Source organism: Strix aluco, chromosome 4, assembly GCF_031877795.1.
Source record: "Strix aluco isolate bStrAlu1 chromosome 4, bStrAlu1.hap1, whole genome shotgun sequence".
Taxonomy (NCBI): Eukaryota; Metazoa; Chordata; class Aves; order Strigiformes; family Strigidae; genus Strix; species Strix aluco.
Window position 1 is genome coordinate 49,281,937 of NC_133934.1, and position 19,273 is coordinate 49,301,209.

The 19,273-nt window shown below is 39.0% G+C and overlaps 1 protein-coding gene across 8 annotated transcripts in view; it reads right to left on the minus strand.

The window, feature by feature from the left end:
* Positions 1-19,273, minus strand: part of TMEM131L (transmembrane 131 like) — an 83,432-nt gene that overhangs the window by 22,452 nt on the left and 41,707 nt on the right. For 4 of the 8 annotated variants that reach the window (XM_074822985.1, XM_074822982.1, XM_074822987.1 and 1 more), the window contains 12 exons: positions 14,913-14,990; positions 12,892-13,045; positions 10,554-10,612; positions 10,076-10,184; positions 9,011-9,116; positions 8,200-8,353; positions 7,373-7,543; positions 7,007-7,076; positions 4,914-5,031; positions 4,019-4,160; positions 2,902-3,011; positions 1,201-1,273 (listed from right to left, as the gene is read on the minus strand). In XM_074822985.1, coding sequence (XP_074679086.1) covers positions 1,201-1,273; positions 2,902-3,011; positions 4,019-4,160; positions 4,914-5,031; positions 7,007-7,076; positions 7,373-7,543; positions 8,200-8,353; positions 9,011-9,116; positions 10,076-10,184; positions 10,554-10,612; positions 12,892-13,045; positions 14,913-14,990 — 1,344 coding nt within the window. Of the gene's footprint in view, positions 1-1,200; positions 1,274-2,901; positions 3,012-4,018; positions 4,161-4,913; positions 5,032-7,006; positions 7,077-7,372; positions 7,544-8,199; positions 8,354-9,010; positions 9,117-10,075; positions 10,185-10,553; positions 10,613-12,891; positions 13,046-13,329; positions 13,494-14,912; positions 14,991-19,273 lie in introns of those variants that run through there. The other 4 variants (XM_074822986.1, XM_074822983.1, XM_074822989.1 and 1 more) reach the window with 3 other exon arrangements.

The window sequence follows — 19,273 nt, forward strand, 5'->3', positions numbered from 1 at the left end:
AATGTGAGCCTAACAATTCACTACACATGTACATAAAGTGACTAGGGAAATGATGACAAATTCAAAAATGTAAATATTAGCCACTAGCGATTTGGTTAACAAGCCAAGATCAGTCTCGTATGTGCTGAATATCTATCTCAGCATACATGTTCCCCCTAGCTCTTCAAGTCTCTAATGAAAACCAGATATTACAGACTGATGTAAAGATCTACCACTATTTTTCCATTTGGTCAAGAGTATGGTGGAAACTCAGTCCTACCCATGTACTAGTGGAGCTACCTTCTTTTTTTCAGTGTGTGCTTACAGGCTAGGATTTATGAACTGCTGTCTCCTCTCTTTTACAACAACTCTTACAACTGTTGCCAGAAAGGAAAGGTCAGCCTTGATTAGTGTAGCAAACATAGTCTTTTCTTTTTATAAGGTACTAATCTTTCATTAAGGTCTTAAAGCGTATGTGCAGAAATGTGTATCTACACAGGACATTAAAGATGTGGCTGCAGCATGCCCAAACAGCAAGGAAAGTATGTAAATTCCAGGCTTTTGCACAAACAAGAAGTCTTAACAAGAAATTCTCCAGGTACCCTGGACAGTACTCTGGTCGTCAGAATATGCCAACATCCCTGACACAGGATCTTCTCTACTTCTGTTATCCATGACACAACATGTCAGGGTATAACCACAGCTCAGCACTGGTGACACAGTCAAGTGTTATCACACTCATGCTAAAAATGGGGCAATGGGAACCAGAGAGCGCCGTGACATTCCAACCTGAATCCAGGAGTTAAGTGAGACTGAGGTGAAAGTGTAGAAATCCAGCCTTCTCCTCCCTTGAACTGTCGGACAGTATTTCCCTCTACTGAAAAGATTATCAGAGAGCTTCTAACATCACCAATTCAAAAGCCTAACACTTCATGATCAACCTGGGGCTAAATGTAAGTCCCAGCACAGAATGCAAATGGTGGCCTCCTCAACAGGTACACATGCATGCAGGCATGCACACACTCCCCTCCCTACAGTTGTTTTCAAAAGAGACTCAAACTTTGAAAAAAAATTAACTGCAAAGACACAAGCCTGACAGAGAATCAAGAAAATATTATTAAATTGCTTTAAATAGCACTTGGGAACAACTTGGATGTAGTGTAGCTAGAAAAAGCTTTTTCTAGTGTGTCAGACCACTTCTATCAAAATTAGCCATCTTACCCTGTGAGAACATTCATCCATGAGCCTGAATTCAGTGGTTGTGAAATTAATAGCTTGCACATTTATGCCGAACCTAAATAAACCAAAACAAAAAATTAAGCACTTCAAGCCTAGTCTGTCAGAACTACATTGACTTATTATTACATGCTGGCATTTATTCTTAAATAAAAAATACTTTTAACATTGCACTTTGGCAGATGTGAAATACGGTGGAAATGTGGGTCTGCATTTTAACAAAATACACTACAAATCAGTTTTATGTGGATTCCATGCATTTGGAAAACAGACAAATGGCTGGGCATTTCTCTCTCAGCATACAATATTGCAAAAGGTCACAATCCAGCTATAAAATTTCTAAGGCACACAAATGCCCCAAAGCTTTTTCTGCCCACATAACTGTTAAGAAATAATCATTATCAAATCTCATTAATATACTCAAATATCCTTCTTTCTGGTCATGATTTGTTTGGGACAAATTCCTGTTTTTCACATACTTTGCAAATAGAATTCACTTACAGCAGTTGATTATTTGCCTGAGAGCAAATTAGAAGCATTTGACATGAAGGTATTAAAAACAGACATAAGAAAACCAATAGGTAAAATTTAGGTTATAGAGGACTAATGGACCTCCAAAGCCACTGAATTGGAAAGTCGTTTGTCACAACTTTCTGTGACATTAGCTTTAAAAGAACCAGTTAGTGGACGTGATTTCTGGTAAACCTAGAAGGTCTGCAGAAACACAAGTGTGCAAACACAGAGAAAATGTCATTTGAAACCACCTGAAAGAGTCTATGTGGAAATTATATTTGGTATGCAAACAGATGTAGTTATTAATGTGCATATACACACACACACATATATATGCACATACGCATACATATGTAAAGAAATAAGGTTAAGGAAGCAATTACACAGGAATGTGGACCCCAAATAAGCAAGTTACACTTAAGCATGTGAGTAGTCCCACTGGCTCCAACCAAGCAAATAGTCCTACCAGCTACACAGTTCTTCAAAGTTAAGTATGACAGCCAGGGCTTATTTTGGTGAACTTTAGCCCACCTCACCATGACCCTTTACACTGTTCATCTAACTCTTATCTAGATTTCTCATTAGATCATCTCAGTTCTAAAACAGAAAGTTCAAACCAATGTAGAAACATTTGCTTAGCTAAACATTTACAGTGGGGTTCCTGGCTCTGGACCTGAATTTTTCTTCCTGGCTCCTGTTTCCTCTTCTTCAGCCAGGGTTTTTATCTAAGAAAAACCTAAGAAGAAAACTTTTTCTGGTGGGATGGTTCAGTTACCTTCCTCCTCACTGATTAGTCTACAGACTCTGTATACTTCCCAACCAGCCTTGCAGGGAGATGCACATCCCCATTTCTGCAAGTTGCTCCCCTCACCTGGGCAGCTTGCACAAGTCTGCACTAAGCCTTAAAAGATGACCGATTACACTTTATGCCTGGCAGACATAAACTTGCTGAAAACATACTCAATTTGGTTTTGTAATGTACCTGATCATTGATAAAGTCATGCATCATACAGGGAGCTGCTCTGAACATGATTATATCTTCCAAAATGGGTCAAAATATTGTCCCCACCTAAGTTACACTTTGAAAAATTAAAATAAATAATAAGCAACAATCATAAGGCATGGCAAATGGATCTTTTAAAAGGGAAAACAGTATTCTGAGATAGTTATTACCATTTGTTGAGTAGACTCAGTGAAGCCTGGGGATCAGGGTAGTAAGAAAGAGGCAGAAGCTGCAATGTAACTGGGAAGGATGAAGGGTTTCTTAGTACGAAATATTTTACCTAAATAGTTTGGAGGGGAAAAGAAAAAGTTAAAAACTACATACTTGAGAACTGGAAGGTAAAATAATTCATCACTGGTAATGTGATCTGCATTTTCAAGGGACTTCAATCTGGCTTCTGTCTTAATGTAATATAATCACATGTGCACAGAACTGCATGGAACAACCAGACATGTCACTACTACGCCATCCTTTGCAAAAACAGCTAAAAGTGCAAGAAGAACTGCATGTGCAAAAATACAGACACCCCCTCACCCCCCAAACAACCCTTTCTCATTAGGATTTTGATTTACACAGGCAGACATGAACAAAGCTCTTCCACAGAAAGTGAAGTTAGTGAGGTGCCACCCTTTCTTACAGAAGTCTGAATGCAAACGGGATAATTTTACTATAATGACTGCCAATTAAATGGCACAAATGCAATATTAAGGTAATTCACAATATGTGCATATGAAAACTATCTCCGTATGACTGGTTCTGGCCCAGGCTAGGTTAGTAGTGACCTAAATCTGACAAACGAGAAAGAAACAACCATCGGTGTGGTTGGAAGACACATTGCTCTGCTGATCTCTCAAGTGTTATCTCTCACAAATGCTTTTACACACTTCTGTTACATAAGGCCGTGGCATGAGGAAGGCCATCCCACCATAACCACATGCATCATGAATGACAATACATCCTATCACTAGTCCCTTGTTCAATTATTTTATTGCAAGCATCTAACTTATACAACAACGCAAGGAAAGCTTTAACAACCACGAACAATTGTTGGTTAAGACCTATACTGCTTTACTCCTCTCCTTACATTAAAATATTACAACTAGGTATCTTAGAGAACTTACCAAAGAGCCAAAAGGATACAAATCTGGTGTCTTAAATTAGACTTCAAAACACCGATCTACAAGCAGCATGAAAATGCTAAGCATCATCAAATATTAACCAAAGACTTTGTTATTTAAACAAGCTAAACATACATCAACTCAGAAAAAGCATAACAATCATCCTCACCATACTACTCTTAACTGCTGTGGCACTGAAGTTGAGCATAAGACCAGGCTCTGTAGTCAACCGTGGCAAGAAAAAGGCAAAGGACTCCTCTTCAGGCTTCTTCTGGTGAATAAAGCGAGCTGATCCTAAAATACTTCTCCTGCTTTATTGGCAAAACCAGAAAGCCTTGTTAATTTTATTTTCTTTTTTCTTTCAAAGAACAAAAACAAAGATGATTTGTCAGGACCTATAATTACATCAACTAACCTTTCCTTGAAAATGTTCTTCACAAAATAAAGCCCATAAAGCTGTAACCTAGTAGTAGAGAGTCAGTATAACTTACGCGCATCAATTCATTCTCCACTTTTCCACCTGCAACACAACTGTTGTTTCCACAGCTCTACCTCCTTATTCTGGAAAGGGGCTGATGTCACTGATGCACCATCTCTACAAGAATTGCTCAGTCACAGTGACTGCCTCCTTCCCAACATCCCCAATATGCAGCATCCATTAGGCCATGGACTAAAAGCCTTAAAAGCTATTCAAAGACTCTGATACTGAAAAGACTGCTTTGTGACCTGTTACGAAGGACTCCTGCAATTCCATAAATTATCTGGTAAAACATGCTTTGACTGCTTTCACGCGAAGTAGCTATGGTGGGGTTATTTTAGTCAGAACATTATTTACATTCTAAAGTTCAAGCATCTGAAACATTTACTTATGGCTGGCAGTGCCTTAAAATGGAAGCTGGGATTGCCAGGAGTCCTCTGAAACTCCAGGTGCTTCAAGATAACTAACTTAAGTGCAGGAAGGTCAAAAATATTTGTTCTAATTAAGAATACTTCAGAACAGAAACATTCTTTCTTATGACACTATACTGGCTTGAATTAAGAACCTCAACGGATTATGTACAGACCTGCAGGCCTCCCCACGTCTTATTTTTTGCCATCTTTCATAAAGTTCACTTGCAAGCTCAGAATCCACATCCCAGGCAGAACGGTCCAGAGAGAGACTCTTCTGCCAAAGCAGATTTGCTAAAACGATAACAGATTTTTCATATTTTACAGAGGTAACATTTGCTCCTTCCATCAATCTACTTCTGAACATGAGTAATCAGGATCTGCAAAGGGTCCTGACACAAAAATTAAAAAGGCAATCCAATCTTTCCCTTTACAACAAGCATATGTGAGGGTATATGTATCATTGTCCATATCTGATTTGCTTAAAGAAATACGTCTGCAAAACCACAGCAATTCTAAATGCAAACAAGAGTATGGGCATTGCACAGGCTCTGTATGCTCTAGCAAGTCCTTTTTACTATTGCCATTTCTAATGGATGCCATTGAAAAGTCATTAGGTTATCAGTAGTCTTTACACAGAACTCTCCACTGATGACAACAAGTATCAAGATTGTATACTATTCTCCACACAGTGGTACAAAATTATAATAGCACAGTGGGGAGCAAAACAAATCCCCCAAGTTTGGCAGAAATGGTGTTTTCATTTTAGCTTCTCTTTTCGAGGTGCTGATAATTTTCTCAAATTCTTCTTAAGATAAAATTGCAAGGCTTTACATCAGTCTAAAGATTAATGCCTTTTAGAAAGTTAGACTAGTATTGGTTCAAGCATTTTCACAAGCAGAAAGGAGTTAGAAAAGCATATTTCTTTTGAAAGAAAACAAAAATGGCTTATTTTGAAAGTACATTTACTTTATTTTACAATCCTTAAGTGTTTAAAATAACCAGCTGAGAATGATGATGACTGGAATAATCCAGGCACAAGTTCTTTATGTCAGTTAGTTTCAGGCTTGTGCATTAGATTTCTCAATTTAACAAATACTAGTATCCTAAATTAGAAGGCAGAATACCTGTATATAAAGATCTGATTACATGTATTATTAGAATGGAAAAAGAGTAAGCAACAAGGACTCACTTGTATCAGCAATATTCCTTTATATAGATTAAAAAAACCCAAAATAAACAACAAACACTTGCTTCTAAGATATGTACCTAGTGTGCATATGTATCAGTAATTCTTCAAGCCACGTGTTTCCGTATGTCACCTCAATTCTCCTTTCTGCATTTGACTAACTACTATTGCCTTCTTCATATCCTCATATGAAAATGCGTTTTAGCAAAACATCATCTTGAAAACACATTCAGGACAACACTCACTTAAACATTTAAAGCCTATGGTACCCAGCTGCCTATGGAAATTCCTTACTGAGCAGAGCTTAAAAAAACCCCACTATTCTGAAACAGCTTTCATCAGATTCAACACTCTTCGGGCAGTGTCATGTCCATGTAATACCTAACACTGTGTTTTGGTAAATGCCAGCCAGGTACTTAAAACAGCTCCCAGCGTTACAGTATCTGGAGATAGATTCCTCAGTTCCATGAGACCCCTTCTTTCTGTTTCACATGATACAGCGTTAAGGATGCTGTTTTATAAGCCTGATAAATGGTCTTCTGCAGAAATCTATGAAATTACTGCTGTGAGAAACAGACGAAGAGAAGGCCTTTAAATTTAAGTCTGGCTAAAGGCAGGGTATTGGTCAACGTTTCTTTTTTGTTTTTCATCTAAGACTTCCCAGAGTCTGAAGCCAGATTATGCATATTTTCTAACCACTTTGAGCTACTTGACAGATTTATCATTCTACCTCAACATCTCCAGAGACCATGCATATGAAGAAAGCAAGGAGCACGACACCACCAATGAGAACTTATATAGGAGAGTTCTTAAATATTAAGTCAAAAAAATATTTCAAGACAGAACAGTAACTTAGCATGTGCTATGGAATCAGAGATCTGAAATACTGCACAGTATACTCAGTACAGGTTACTCAAAGCCATTTATACACTCCCAGAAAAGTGGATGTTTTGTAAAGACATAAAACTAGGTACTGGTATGAACAAGTTCAATATTCTCAATCCAAGTCCTGCTACATAAAATGGATTTTCGACAATATAACTATCATTAGATGCCTAAAAAAACCTAAGATGAGCCTACCTGAATCAGACCTTCCCAAGTAAGACTGAGTATCACAGTGGGCCATCACTTCAAAATGAACATCTCCCTGCTGGAAAAACAAAACAAAAACTACAACTGACCATATGACAAAACAACAGGACAAATTCCAGTTTCTCAGCGCTTAATTTGGACAAAGCAAAGAAGAGAATTAAGGTTGCCTAGAGAACTGTAAGTCCATTGCTGTAGAATCTGGGGGGCTTCTCAAGCTACAGAATGGTTTCACAGAGCGGTCTGGTACTGAGCTTTTCTTTCAGGACTAAGGGACAGGTTTCTGGCCTAAGAAAGAGGCTGCTGCAGTTTGATTTGCAGCACATAATGATCATTCAATGCAGCTGAATACAATACCTTGGACACAGTCGAGTATATCTGCAGAGGTATTTCAAACATTACTCCCACATTTGTGGCCAAACAAATACTAGAAAGCACATTTGTTACAGTGTCTTTCACACTGAGCTTCAATGAAAAGACATTCCAGCAGCCTGGAGGTAGAGTCAAAGGTTCGGCAAAGTTCAGAATCTAGAAAGAATCAAAAGGCAACTGAATTAAAATTCGTACGGTATTTTTGGTGCAAGTGGTACCTTGAAGAATGTAAACTTTCTCTTCCTTCGTGTTTTTGCTGTTATTACACACACATATGTGCCCATAACTGATCCATAGAGTGCACATATGTAAATCTCCTATCTAAATATATGAAAAGCCAATTAGAGGCCTGCATCATGTGCTTATTCATAAACCAGATTTGTCTGGTTTGAATCAAGCAATTGCACGAGTAAATTATTGGCTTTGCCTTCTATTCTTCAAAGCTCATATATGTACTAAAGACTTCCATTACAGTCTATGAAGAAATACTGAATCCTATAGAGCACAGACACTGCAACAATTCTGAGAACAGAGCAATGGTCTGTAATTTGATGCATCTGTAGCTGCAACTCAAATGAAAGAGCAGTTGCTAATAAAACAATACCAAAACAAGCTGGACAGTGAAATAATGCCTATTGAGCAAGTAATCTCTTCAGGACCTAAGAGTTACAGGCATACATATACCTTTGTTTTTAATTGATTTCAACCAGCTCTGAGAACACCCGAGTTCTTCAAAGAATCTATTTTTATGTCAAAGGATCATATCCTTAAATTAAAGGCAAAACATTGTATGAAGCAGAAATAAAGCTTACCTTTAAAATGTTCTTTGTTTCTCTGGCTATGAAGACTTCATTCAGTTCAATGCTGAAGTCAAAATTGTTTGTAAACCATATGGACCAAAATCCTGAAGTATTATGATGTGGTTCTATATGAAACAATGCTGCAGAAGGATCTACATCAAAATACCTGTAAGTAAATACAGAAGAAAAAGAAATACATTTGAAATTGTCCTTGAGCACACATAAGCAGTCCACACAAGTGAAGAGAACTGCAGTAATTCTTGCATAATGAGGCTCTTTCAAGGTTTTAAGGAGAAAGAACAGAATTATTTCCTTTGGAATACTTACATGTAATATCAGGGTAAAAACTGACAAGAACAATGTAAAAGAGGTAGGCAGGTAATCACTCTACCCTCTTGCTATGCTATAGTACAACATTGCCTACTGCTTTGTGATATGGCAGTTTGGATGAAATTGGCAAAAGAAGACTGAAGAAAAGACTTCACATTTTTTCTGTAACTATCCTGCTTCTGCACTGGATTAACAAGGATGGTGCAAATTTTATCACAGACTCTAAGCAACATTTATATGATATCAGTTGCCAAGGCATATCTTTTTACTGGCTCCTGAAAGTCTTCCTGGACAAAATACAGAAATATTGCTTGAAATGTCACATGTCTGTTTTGGCAAATGACACAGCAACAATAGAAAGAAGCCTCTTCACTGTCCTTGGAATCGTTCAGTGACAAAGCAAGTTAACCTCACCTCTTAAAGTAGGGTACAATATTCTTCTTATAATATCAGTGAACGTTAACAAACAAACAAAAATCCGCTGTCAACCTACCCTTCCATCACAGGACAGGAAAGACAGGCTTTTAGTGTTGTAGTGCCTTCCAACAGATTATTATTCTTGTTGTCAGCATAAGGACTTTCATGGTCAGAGGATGTAGCTGGGGCAAAGAACAGACATAGAGGAGAATACAACATCATCCAGAACAAAGCACATATGCAATGGTTTTCATGTGAGGACTTGGAAGAACACTACAAAGAGGAACGTTTGCTGGTCCAATACTCACGCAGCAAAGCATCTAATTGCTTCTGTTATAATTTTCAGAGGTTCGAAACTGCTTGAAGAAGAATATGTGAATGCTACACACTTTCAAAAAACACATGCACAGCAAGGCTGCAAAGAGCAACCTGACCAATTTTAACCACATGTCACTGGCACAGCATTCCTCCTTATCAGTGCACACTGCCTCCTTTTAATAAATGAAAAACTGTTCTGAAAAAAAGAATCACTTAACATAGTCCCTTCTTTCTTCCCATTTGCCCTTTTTTTTCTAGGAAAAACAAGTCCCAATGTCATTATGAAAGCAGCCTGTTTCATAAATGTTTAAAGTCTATGCACTGCAGTCTAGTGGTCAGAATAGGAAATAGGCTGGAGGCAGGAATGCTTAAATGTTAATCTTTGCTCTTCCACAAACATGCCTGGTCTCAGGCAAGCTTCTTCAATGATCCTGCCAAGAAATGTCATAGAAAATGACCACCCAAGCACAATAGCCTTTTAGAAAACATATTGGAAACAGAAAAATAACCACAAATTATAAAAGTATGTTGAAAAAGCATATTCAATAATTATGCTTACCGTAAAATCAGCTAACATTTTAGTAAATGTTTTCTTCCCTTTTTTGAAATATGTATAGCTTGGAGCCTTCAACTGGCATAAGAAGCAGCATATATACAAAAAATGGTGGAAATAATTTAGCACAAAGAATTCATCCTCCTTCTCAAGCAAGTCCAGACAAGTTGATTTTGAAGTCTTTCAAGGTCTCTATCTGCTGAAAACAGCTTCCCTTTTATAATCAAATCCTGTTTAATCATATTATCTGTAAGTATACTTATCCTGTACCTTTACAAGAAATAGAAGCAACTTTTGTAAAGTTAGCAGATGATGAAGATAGCAGTACTGGCTCAAACTCCAGAGGTGATGTGTCTTTTTGCGACAACTGCCGTATTTCCTGCACGAAGACAAGACACAATGATCCTTGTAGCAGTACTACCATTATTATTGTAGTTCCTGTATTAGTGTATCTTCTTGTCAAATTTGCAAGCTAATATCTACCATTTTCTCTCATCTTCTAAATCAACTCGTGGATTTTTTCTCAAGTTAACAGCTCTTATGTCTTAAAAAAAAAAAAATCCATCACTGAACTACAACTCATCATCTAAAAGATCTATTAGACATTTGGGCATATTTTAAAAATACACAAGTGTGACATCTGCCACCAGCAAAATCAATCTGCTATTGGAGAGTAACCCAGTGGGCTAATTAATTCCCCAATCAAATTCAAAACCCTAAAATATGACTTCCTGAAGCCCATGATTACCTGTATATGCACAAGGCTGTTCCCAGAATGCATGACGTACACATCTACTGAGGAATCACCTGTCCAAAAGAAGGAACATTGAGGTAAGTTCACCAAGGATGGAAGCACTTTGGCTTTGTCAGATAATCATATGAGAAGCAGTCCCGGTTTAAATTTAAAAATCTTTGTGTGACAGCTACCCTTGTAAAAAGGAGGAACTATTCACACCTTGAGCTGGCAAACGTTTCATAAAGGAGTAAAAATCCCCTCAACAAGATTTTTGGCCACAAACATGAAGGCAAGCATCAACAGGGAATCTTCCTTCACTATTTCCTAAATCCGAGACGGAGCACAATTCCCCCCTTTCGTACAGGCAGGGAGACCGAAGGCAAAGCTGAAGGAAAGAAGGATGCTTGATGCTGCTGTAACTTTCTAAGGGCCAACCTACCAATAGCACAAGAAAGTCCGTTAAAAACTGTTCTGTCTACACACACAGCTATGTAAGATCCTGGGTCGTGTGCTCTGAACAGCAAACATTCTCAGGAGACAAGGCAAAGCTGGATGGCGCTTAACACCTTCTGGGCTTAAAACAGGAGTGGTCCTATCACCTGGTAGCAACCTATTGACTAGAGCAACAGGAGATGGGTATAACTCAGCTTTCACCTGCTGATAAGGTAGTACAGCTATACTGGGTAACCACCCTTCATCACTGGCAAAGCTACATTCCCGTCCACAGGACACTACAAAGATGCAGAGGACCAAAAGAAGAGTAGAAGGACAGAACAAGAGATGACTACTATACCAGGGTGGTCATCACACTTCCATGAAGGAAGATGACCTGAGTTCCTGACCTTGCTTATACTTGAATTGCATCAGAAGATGTAGGCTGACATAAAAGGACACTCTCCCAATTCACCAGGCGCAATTTCTAATAATGAGTGTGCTTTACTTAGCTGCTTGAAAGCAAGCCTACAGGTGCCAGCTTCCAAAAGACAGTTCAAGATGTTGATTCTGAGTGAGCAGATGTCCCACATACCCACAGCTGTTTAAAGTACATACAAATCTTCAACCTTCCGAGCTGGCTAGTTCCCCTGTGCAGATCTTGCCTACCTGCCGTCCCACTCTAGGAGCTAACACATGTGCTGTACACTGAGACTAACACAGCACCATATTCCCTTTTGTTAGATCTTTCCCTCAACACCACGTGCCTCATTTAATTATACAAATGGAAGGTAAGCAAGCATTGCTGTTCAATATGGTAAAGTCACCACCAGTACTGATGGAGCAAGACATGGAACTTCCCACTGACAGCAAGTCTGATGGGCTTATATGACCAACCTCTAACACAGTGAAGACTTTAAAATTGCATTATATTTAATAGAAAATAGCCTTAAAAGCATACTTCTGTAATACTATAACCATCAAAAGTGTTAACAGTGAGCACCCTTGACACGACAGATGTAAAAAATCTCTACCAGCATCAGAATAAACGTACATCCACAACTCAACGTAACAAAGCACTGGCATCCCACCGGCAGGGAAACTAGGTTTACAGTGGGTATTTCAGTTTCAGCTCTGTGTAAATGTCACATCACAGAACAGGTACAGGCAGGACAGCACATATTATTCTGTGACTAGGTCCTGAACGGAACTTCTCAAAAGTCAAGTAAGATTGTTTTTTTTTTTTTTAGTAGTGTGTTAAAAAATATTATTTTAATCTGGATTCTTAAGCAGTTCCTTCTTCAATCAGAAATTAGAACTAGGAGAAATGTCTAAAAAAAGCTTTCCAAACAGACTGCAAAGCTCTATAAATAATTTTAAATCCCTGGATTTAGAGGATTTGTTCACCCAATAAATATAGCATAAAGGAGCTGCAAGTAGTTGATTGTTTTGCCTGTGGAATTCTAGCTTACAAGAACAAATGATGTGCACATCTCTATTACTTCATTACCCTACTTTCCACAACGCCCACTATCCCTAGTACCGTACAAACCATTCTGCCTTCACAGTCCTATTACGGTTAATTTAATTAATGAGAAACCAGAAATGGAGTTGTAGAAATTGATGGACCATGACATCTTTCCATACTGTTTAAGCAGATGCATGAGCATGGAGGACTATAGAATGAAACAGATGTAGTTCAAACTTTACAATCATTAACCTTTATAAAGAGGACTGCACTAACAGTAACTCTGCCCTAAACAAAGTGGCTGACAAGCTGCGTTTAACTAAACCAATTTGTTTTCCCTGACTTGCAAAATCTACCTGTCACTGAATTTGATTCAATTTAGCACATCAAATTACCACTTACGTATAAAACTAAGTTCTATTACAATTAACAGTCATATTTAGGACTTACCTGAGGTCTTTGTTTTTTCCATTGCTACATAAACTACAAAAAGATTCTCCAGTAAGTATTGTCTGTGCTCCACAAAATCTTGTTGGGCATTTTCCATTCTTACCGTTAAGCTCATTTCTAGCAGCATTGGGTCATCAGACATAAAACAGCAACTCTGGAGCGAGACAAGGGAATACAGTGTGTGTGTGGTGGGGGAGGGAATGGAAACAATTCATTACAGAATTGAGAAGTTAATCAAAGGTATTATCTAACAGACAAGGTTTTCAGCACCAAAGTGCTTGCAAAACAGGAGTAATTAGGACCTCTGCTAAAATCTCAGCAGAAACCAAAGACAGTGCAGGTACAGACAGCACAGCAAAAACAAAGACGAGAAACAACTAAAAAGGACACTGAACCTTGAAAGAATGCAAATTTATAAACTGTCTTAGTCAGTCTCACCTCAGGGACTGCAAAACAGTTTCCTTTGTTAAATCCTCTGCCTTCAAAAAATGTGCCATAAACAGACTGATGCATGTGTCTTAACGGTAGGAAGACAGTTCATGTTCACTGGTCTGTTTATAGTTAATTTTTCCAAATCCTGTGTTTTTTGTCTCCATTTCTCACTGAAGTAATTTTAAAAAAACAAACATACATGTACAATTCTTAATAGAAAACACTGTTGTCTGGCTGGAATACTTCAGATAAATACAAATAGGATCTTACTTCCTTCTCTAAGTAGTGGCTGCTATTAAGACAGCTGAGTCTTAGCAACTACAAAGACACAGACACCATTTTGCAAAAAATTAAAAGCCAACAAAGCAAAACAAAACTAGACAATCAACAGTGAGTAACATAAATTTGTCCTGTGTCACACCATGAAGGTCGCTAAACTCAGGCTCCAATGCCCTACCAAGAGGACTGATTTGCTCAGGAGGAGAAAACCTCCACCCCTGGCACGTGAAGTGCTCTCATGAAGTGGCAGCAAAACATCTTCAGCTAACCCAAAGTGCAGCAAGGAGGTACAGTGGGAGTGGGGAAGCACCTCTGGGAATGGGATGCCAGTTCACTGCTCACATAGCATCAAAGAAACCCTCAGCACTTGAAATGGCAGCCAGGAGCAGGAGAGGAGGTCGCTGTGGAGACTGGAGCCCTGGGATGGTGCGCCCTTGGGAAGCTCACATCAAAGAGTGTGCAGCTGCACTATGTGCAATCTGAAATGTTCAGGTGCATCTCAAGCCTAGCCTTACTCACCAATGCAATTAAAGAATCAGGCATGGGAGTAAAACAGCACAGGATCACTGTACAGAAAACCAGCTATGGAGTCTGGGCCTCATCACACTTGATGAAAGAAAGGTGCTGCAGACCACAGAGCAGGCCTATATATCTCAAGCAACAAAATACCCTATTGAGTACCATCGTCGCTGTGAACCAACACCCATTTACTGTGTAAGGACATTTGAGAAGAGTGGAACAGGAGATTTGGATAGCACTGCCCACGAGGAGGAGACCTACTGTCCTGAACACTCAGAGCTTTTGGAGGGGGCTTTTCTGCTAACAAGCTTGCCCCTCCTCAGCTCTGCCCAATGACAAGGCCACCTTCAAAGCCTCCACACGGCCCAGACAGCTCAGACTTCAGCCTCTCAGCTCACTCATCTCTTGTTAGTGTGAACTAGAAACTGCTGAAACATTTCTGGAGAAAGAAAATTTCAGGAATCTAAACACTTTTGTACTCCATGTAAACAATACAACCCCTACACATTAAAACGCTTAGTCTGTTGGGTCGGTTTTGGTTCTTTTGTGGAGTTAGGTGTCTTTTTACCATCTCCCCTTCTCTTAAAGGTTGTAGTGTGATGTGTGTGACATTCAAGTTATACCACAGGGTATGGTTTTATAAAAGCATAGCTAAAAGCACAATTCCCATTTAAACTGAGATATTGGAAACTGCACTGTTGTTAAAACTTCTAGAGCTCAGGAAGGTGCCCCTCTAAACTTTGACTAAAATAAGAAGACTTAAATAGATATAAAATTATAATAAAATATACCTTAGCTTGCTGATACATATCCTTAGGTAAACTGCATTCAAGGTGAACAAGTAAGAGACTGGCATTCGTAGTTTCTGCCTGTAAGACAGAAAAGTGAAGAAAACATCAAGCACATTGCTTCAAAAGATGTTATCATATAAATCTGATTCACAGACCACAATTTATAAAGATAATAGGACTGTTTCGGCATATGCATGGCACAGCAATGTAAGGAAACTTTTTAGAATAAATACAATTATTCTGTACAGTAGGCCAGCAATCAATCTCCAATTCTCAGGAAATCCAACAACAGCTGCTTATCAAACTATTATGATATATGATTATTAAATATTTATATAGCATCAACATGAGCAACACTTGTAAACTTTCCTATGTCAATAAACTGTATTCAACAGAGTCTTTTTTGTATAACATAAAAGCTTCTTTCCTTGTTTTCTCTATATTGTTCTTTGCTGATTGCATACTGAAATACAGTTGCCAGGCCAAGAACATAATGCTTCTTGGTCATGGCTTCATGACAAAATGGACAGACAGAAAATACTTGTTTTGCCTTTTTATTGATTGGAAAGGGAAAAGAAAAGAAAAGATGACATTGATTGTGCCAGCTTGTAAAACACTCATAAATCTAAGTCGGTAACAGCGCTGACAAAGCCAAGCATAGTTCATGAAAGCTGTCCGGAAATCTGGACTACCAAATTACTTGCACAAACTGCTCAGCCAGTATATTTTGATTCTAAATTAAAAATTAAAAAAAAAAAAATCAGAATGACAGACCTGTCAGTCTATCAATGCCTTAATTACAGCAAAATTACCTGGTGATTTTGAGACTAATGTGGAACACTGCCCTCAGTTTCTCCTGTGACACTGAACTAAATGAGCGGGGTATCTACAGGTTCAAGTTTCTGAACGTGTCGATGCAACCGACTTTAAAGAATTTCAATAATTTTAATGCTGAAAAGTGAAACTGTGAAGAAAACTTTTTAAACTATCCAACACCCTATTTCATATCTCCCTGGGACAGGCAGAAGGGGGAAGGGTGCATCTGAACAGAGAGTAGATTTACCACAAGTATGGCATTTCATGAGGTCCAATTTTATAAAAGCACAGCCAAAAGGAAGCCAGCATACATTCTGTGTTTCCTATTCAACTGAATTTCATAATAGAATGACTGAGGCTTCACACAAGAGGGCGATGTAACCTCTGCAAAGGTGGTTATCAGCGACCCAAACCCAACCCTGTCCCCAGCGCAGCTCTCTGCAGGACGAGAACCCCTGCCACCTCCTTTCATTTTTAACAAATGCTTTTGTCCTCATCAAATTTTGAGAGCAGAGAAAAACACCATTTGATTCTAAAATATGCATTACTTACTAACATCCCACGGTCATAACTGCTAGTGGAGTTTCACCAAGGCAATAAGATTATATAAAGAGCAACTTTGCAAGTAATTTTTCTGGTCAGATAAACCTTGATGCTGAAGACTTCCCTTCCCAGTGGTTCTTGAGAGAACACTACCACTTTCATGGTCCTAATTAAGGAGTTGTTAGCCCTTATTCAATGTCATTGTAGTTCAAAGTAGTTTAAGACCCCACACCCCTGAAAAAAATAATAAATCAGCTAAATCGTATTTTTGCAACTTCTTTTTTTTAACTTCTTGACCTGTCATAGATCTACCTTGGAAACTGCCGTCACCTTAAAATTAAAGCTGCTAATGTAACATGCACAGAGAGGAAAAAAGTGTTACTGGGGTGTATTTGATGTTCGTCTGTTTTCTATGGTAATTTTTTTTTCCTCTTTGTGAAGCTATCTTCAGAAAAGGAAAAGGGTTTTCCTTTCTCTAAGGCAGACAACAGATGCATAACTGTCATGCCCACTACGTTACAGCACTTTTAGGATGGCTGTGTTAACCATAAAGAGAAGATAAAAGTGTCTGAGAAGAAACCACTGTCATAAACAGAGTTTACAAGACAAACCGAGGACTATGTCCCCATGTCCCAGCAGTGCAAGCACTGTACTTATCACTGCGTGTGATTCAGAGCAGAGAGGCTAAGTTATGCAGCGTATGTTTGCATCAGAGGCGAACTGAAGAGGAGAGGCATGACACAAGAGGGAAAGTGAGAAAGAGTGCTGCAAAGCAGTACAACCACTGCTACTTCATTACGTGGTGCCTCTTTTGTATTAGGTATACATGCATACATACTTGCACGTACGCACACACTCAGCACCCGCAAATCCTGTATGTACTGAATAAAGAAGTCTGATAGAAGCCACAGGAATTAAATTCTTACCAGTTCTGGTAAATTCTTATATTTAAATTTTAAAGAAACAGAGGCCTCTCTCAACAAAAACCTAAAAACCTGAACCATCTGATCTGCAAGGAGCCCTGCTCTCCTGGTGAAGGTCTAGGTTTCTCACTGAGGACAGCACAGAAGGAAATCACTTAGAAAATAATTTGCCCATCAGAAGAGAGACAGAGCATCAACAGGAAGGCTGGCACAGGACAGCTCAAGAGCCACCAAGGAACCACAGACCCAAGTCACTTTTAGGGGAACAACTCCTTATTCTGCCTTAGGTGCCCTGTTAATCAGACATGGCTCTATACAAGATTTTCACAGAGGTATTCTTGCATCATTATCAGGACTGTAGATTTCAAACCACTTCCTGGAGTTTGGCTACAGTGTAATTAAAAAAGAACAAACACTGAATAAGCCTCCCCTTTCTGCAGGCTGATACTTCAAAGTTTCTGCCCTAGACAATCCCTGGCCCTAAAGAACTATTTCCATTCTGAATGGTGTTAATAAGCTGTCCCTGTAATAATGATTCAGCAGAGTTTCATCAGTTTTTTGCAGGCAGTTATCAGGATGACACACCAAGAAAACTCTACTATTCTACTACCTTCCTTCTCCACACCCAAGCACCACGCTTGCATACATTTGATTCTCTGATCCTCTGTTCACTGACACAAAACAGCTTAAGGAGTCTGGTTCCTGCCAGTACTTGCAGTATTTCCCATGTCGTTGGTTCATAAATTCTGAACGCCTCTGGGAAGTCAGCAAAGTGATGCCCGTGTCTCCTATGATAAGACATCCCATCCTGCAGGTCACTCCTCCACTGACATTTCCAGTGTGTTTGTACAGCGTTTTGAACACAACGAGGCAGTGATATAGCTGCCCTGTCAGTGCCACCCAAATATGACCCAATGCCAAAAACCAGGCAACTGGAGCAAAAAGTATCCAAAAGTTGGATAAACAAAGATGACCTACATGAGCTCTACCATCTGTTATGGCTTAGTGGTAACTAGCCACTGCTAAATGGCCACGTGGACATACTATGAATTCAGAGTGTTGGACACAGCTCTTCTTTCCTCCTGACAAGTGACCCAGGACCCCAGAAATCCTGGGATCCAGGACCACAGCCAGAGCACACCGATCCTGAACCCTTCAAAAGCTGAAACTTTTAAAAGAGTAACAGAAAGAGGGCAAAATTCAACAGTAAAAAAGGCAACTTTGTCTTTTTCTTTTCTTATTAATCACAAGAGTTTCTGCTAAAAAGCATTGAGGGGAATGATGGAGAAAAAAGAAAGGCCTGCATACTTTTGCCTATTAAAAGATGAGAACAACCCACAAAATCAATGGAAGTTCATTTTCCACAAAATATAGAAACACAAACCTGTCACACACTGTATTTCCAATGGAAATACTACTGCAGAGGTAAACTTTCATCTATAATCCCCAGGGATATATCATATTTTCAACATAAATACTCTGTAGAGGCAAAATTTCATCCATATCCCTATGTACAGTTCTGGACATTCACCTTCAAAAGAAATTTTTACAGATTGGAGAAGCTGCAGAAAGGGGTTGTCAGTCTGGTTAAGAAATGGACAGCACATCACCAAAGAAAATACTACAGAGCACGGACCATTCAGCTTGGCAAAGCAAAAGCTGAAAGTAGTGATGCCACCAACAAATGCTTCTAGGTATAAGCATCAGAAGCAAGAGTAGTTAAACTAAATGCATATCTTAACAAACAAATATAAACTGGCCAAAGCAATTCAGATTGGAAGTCAAATGTAGGTTTCCAACCCTCAAAGGAGTAAAAACAAGTATTTGGGGTTATGGTAACAAAGCCTCCAGCAGCTCCAAGAAGCCCTTTTACCAAGCATATGATGGGAATAAATGACATTATCTTTCTGGCCTTGACGATCAAGGATGCCAGTTATTACTGAACAGCTTAAACACAACCACCTGTAAAACAAGAGACAAGAGGCAAAAACTAGACACACACCATGCAGCATTCAGTGAGCTTTCTCACAGGTTTCCAAGCGGTATCAGTAGACTTCAGAGGTAAGGATACGTTTAGTG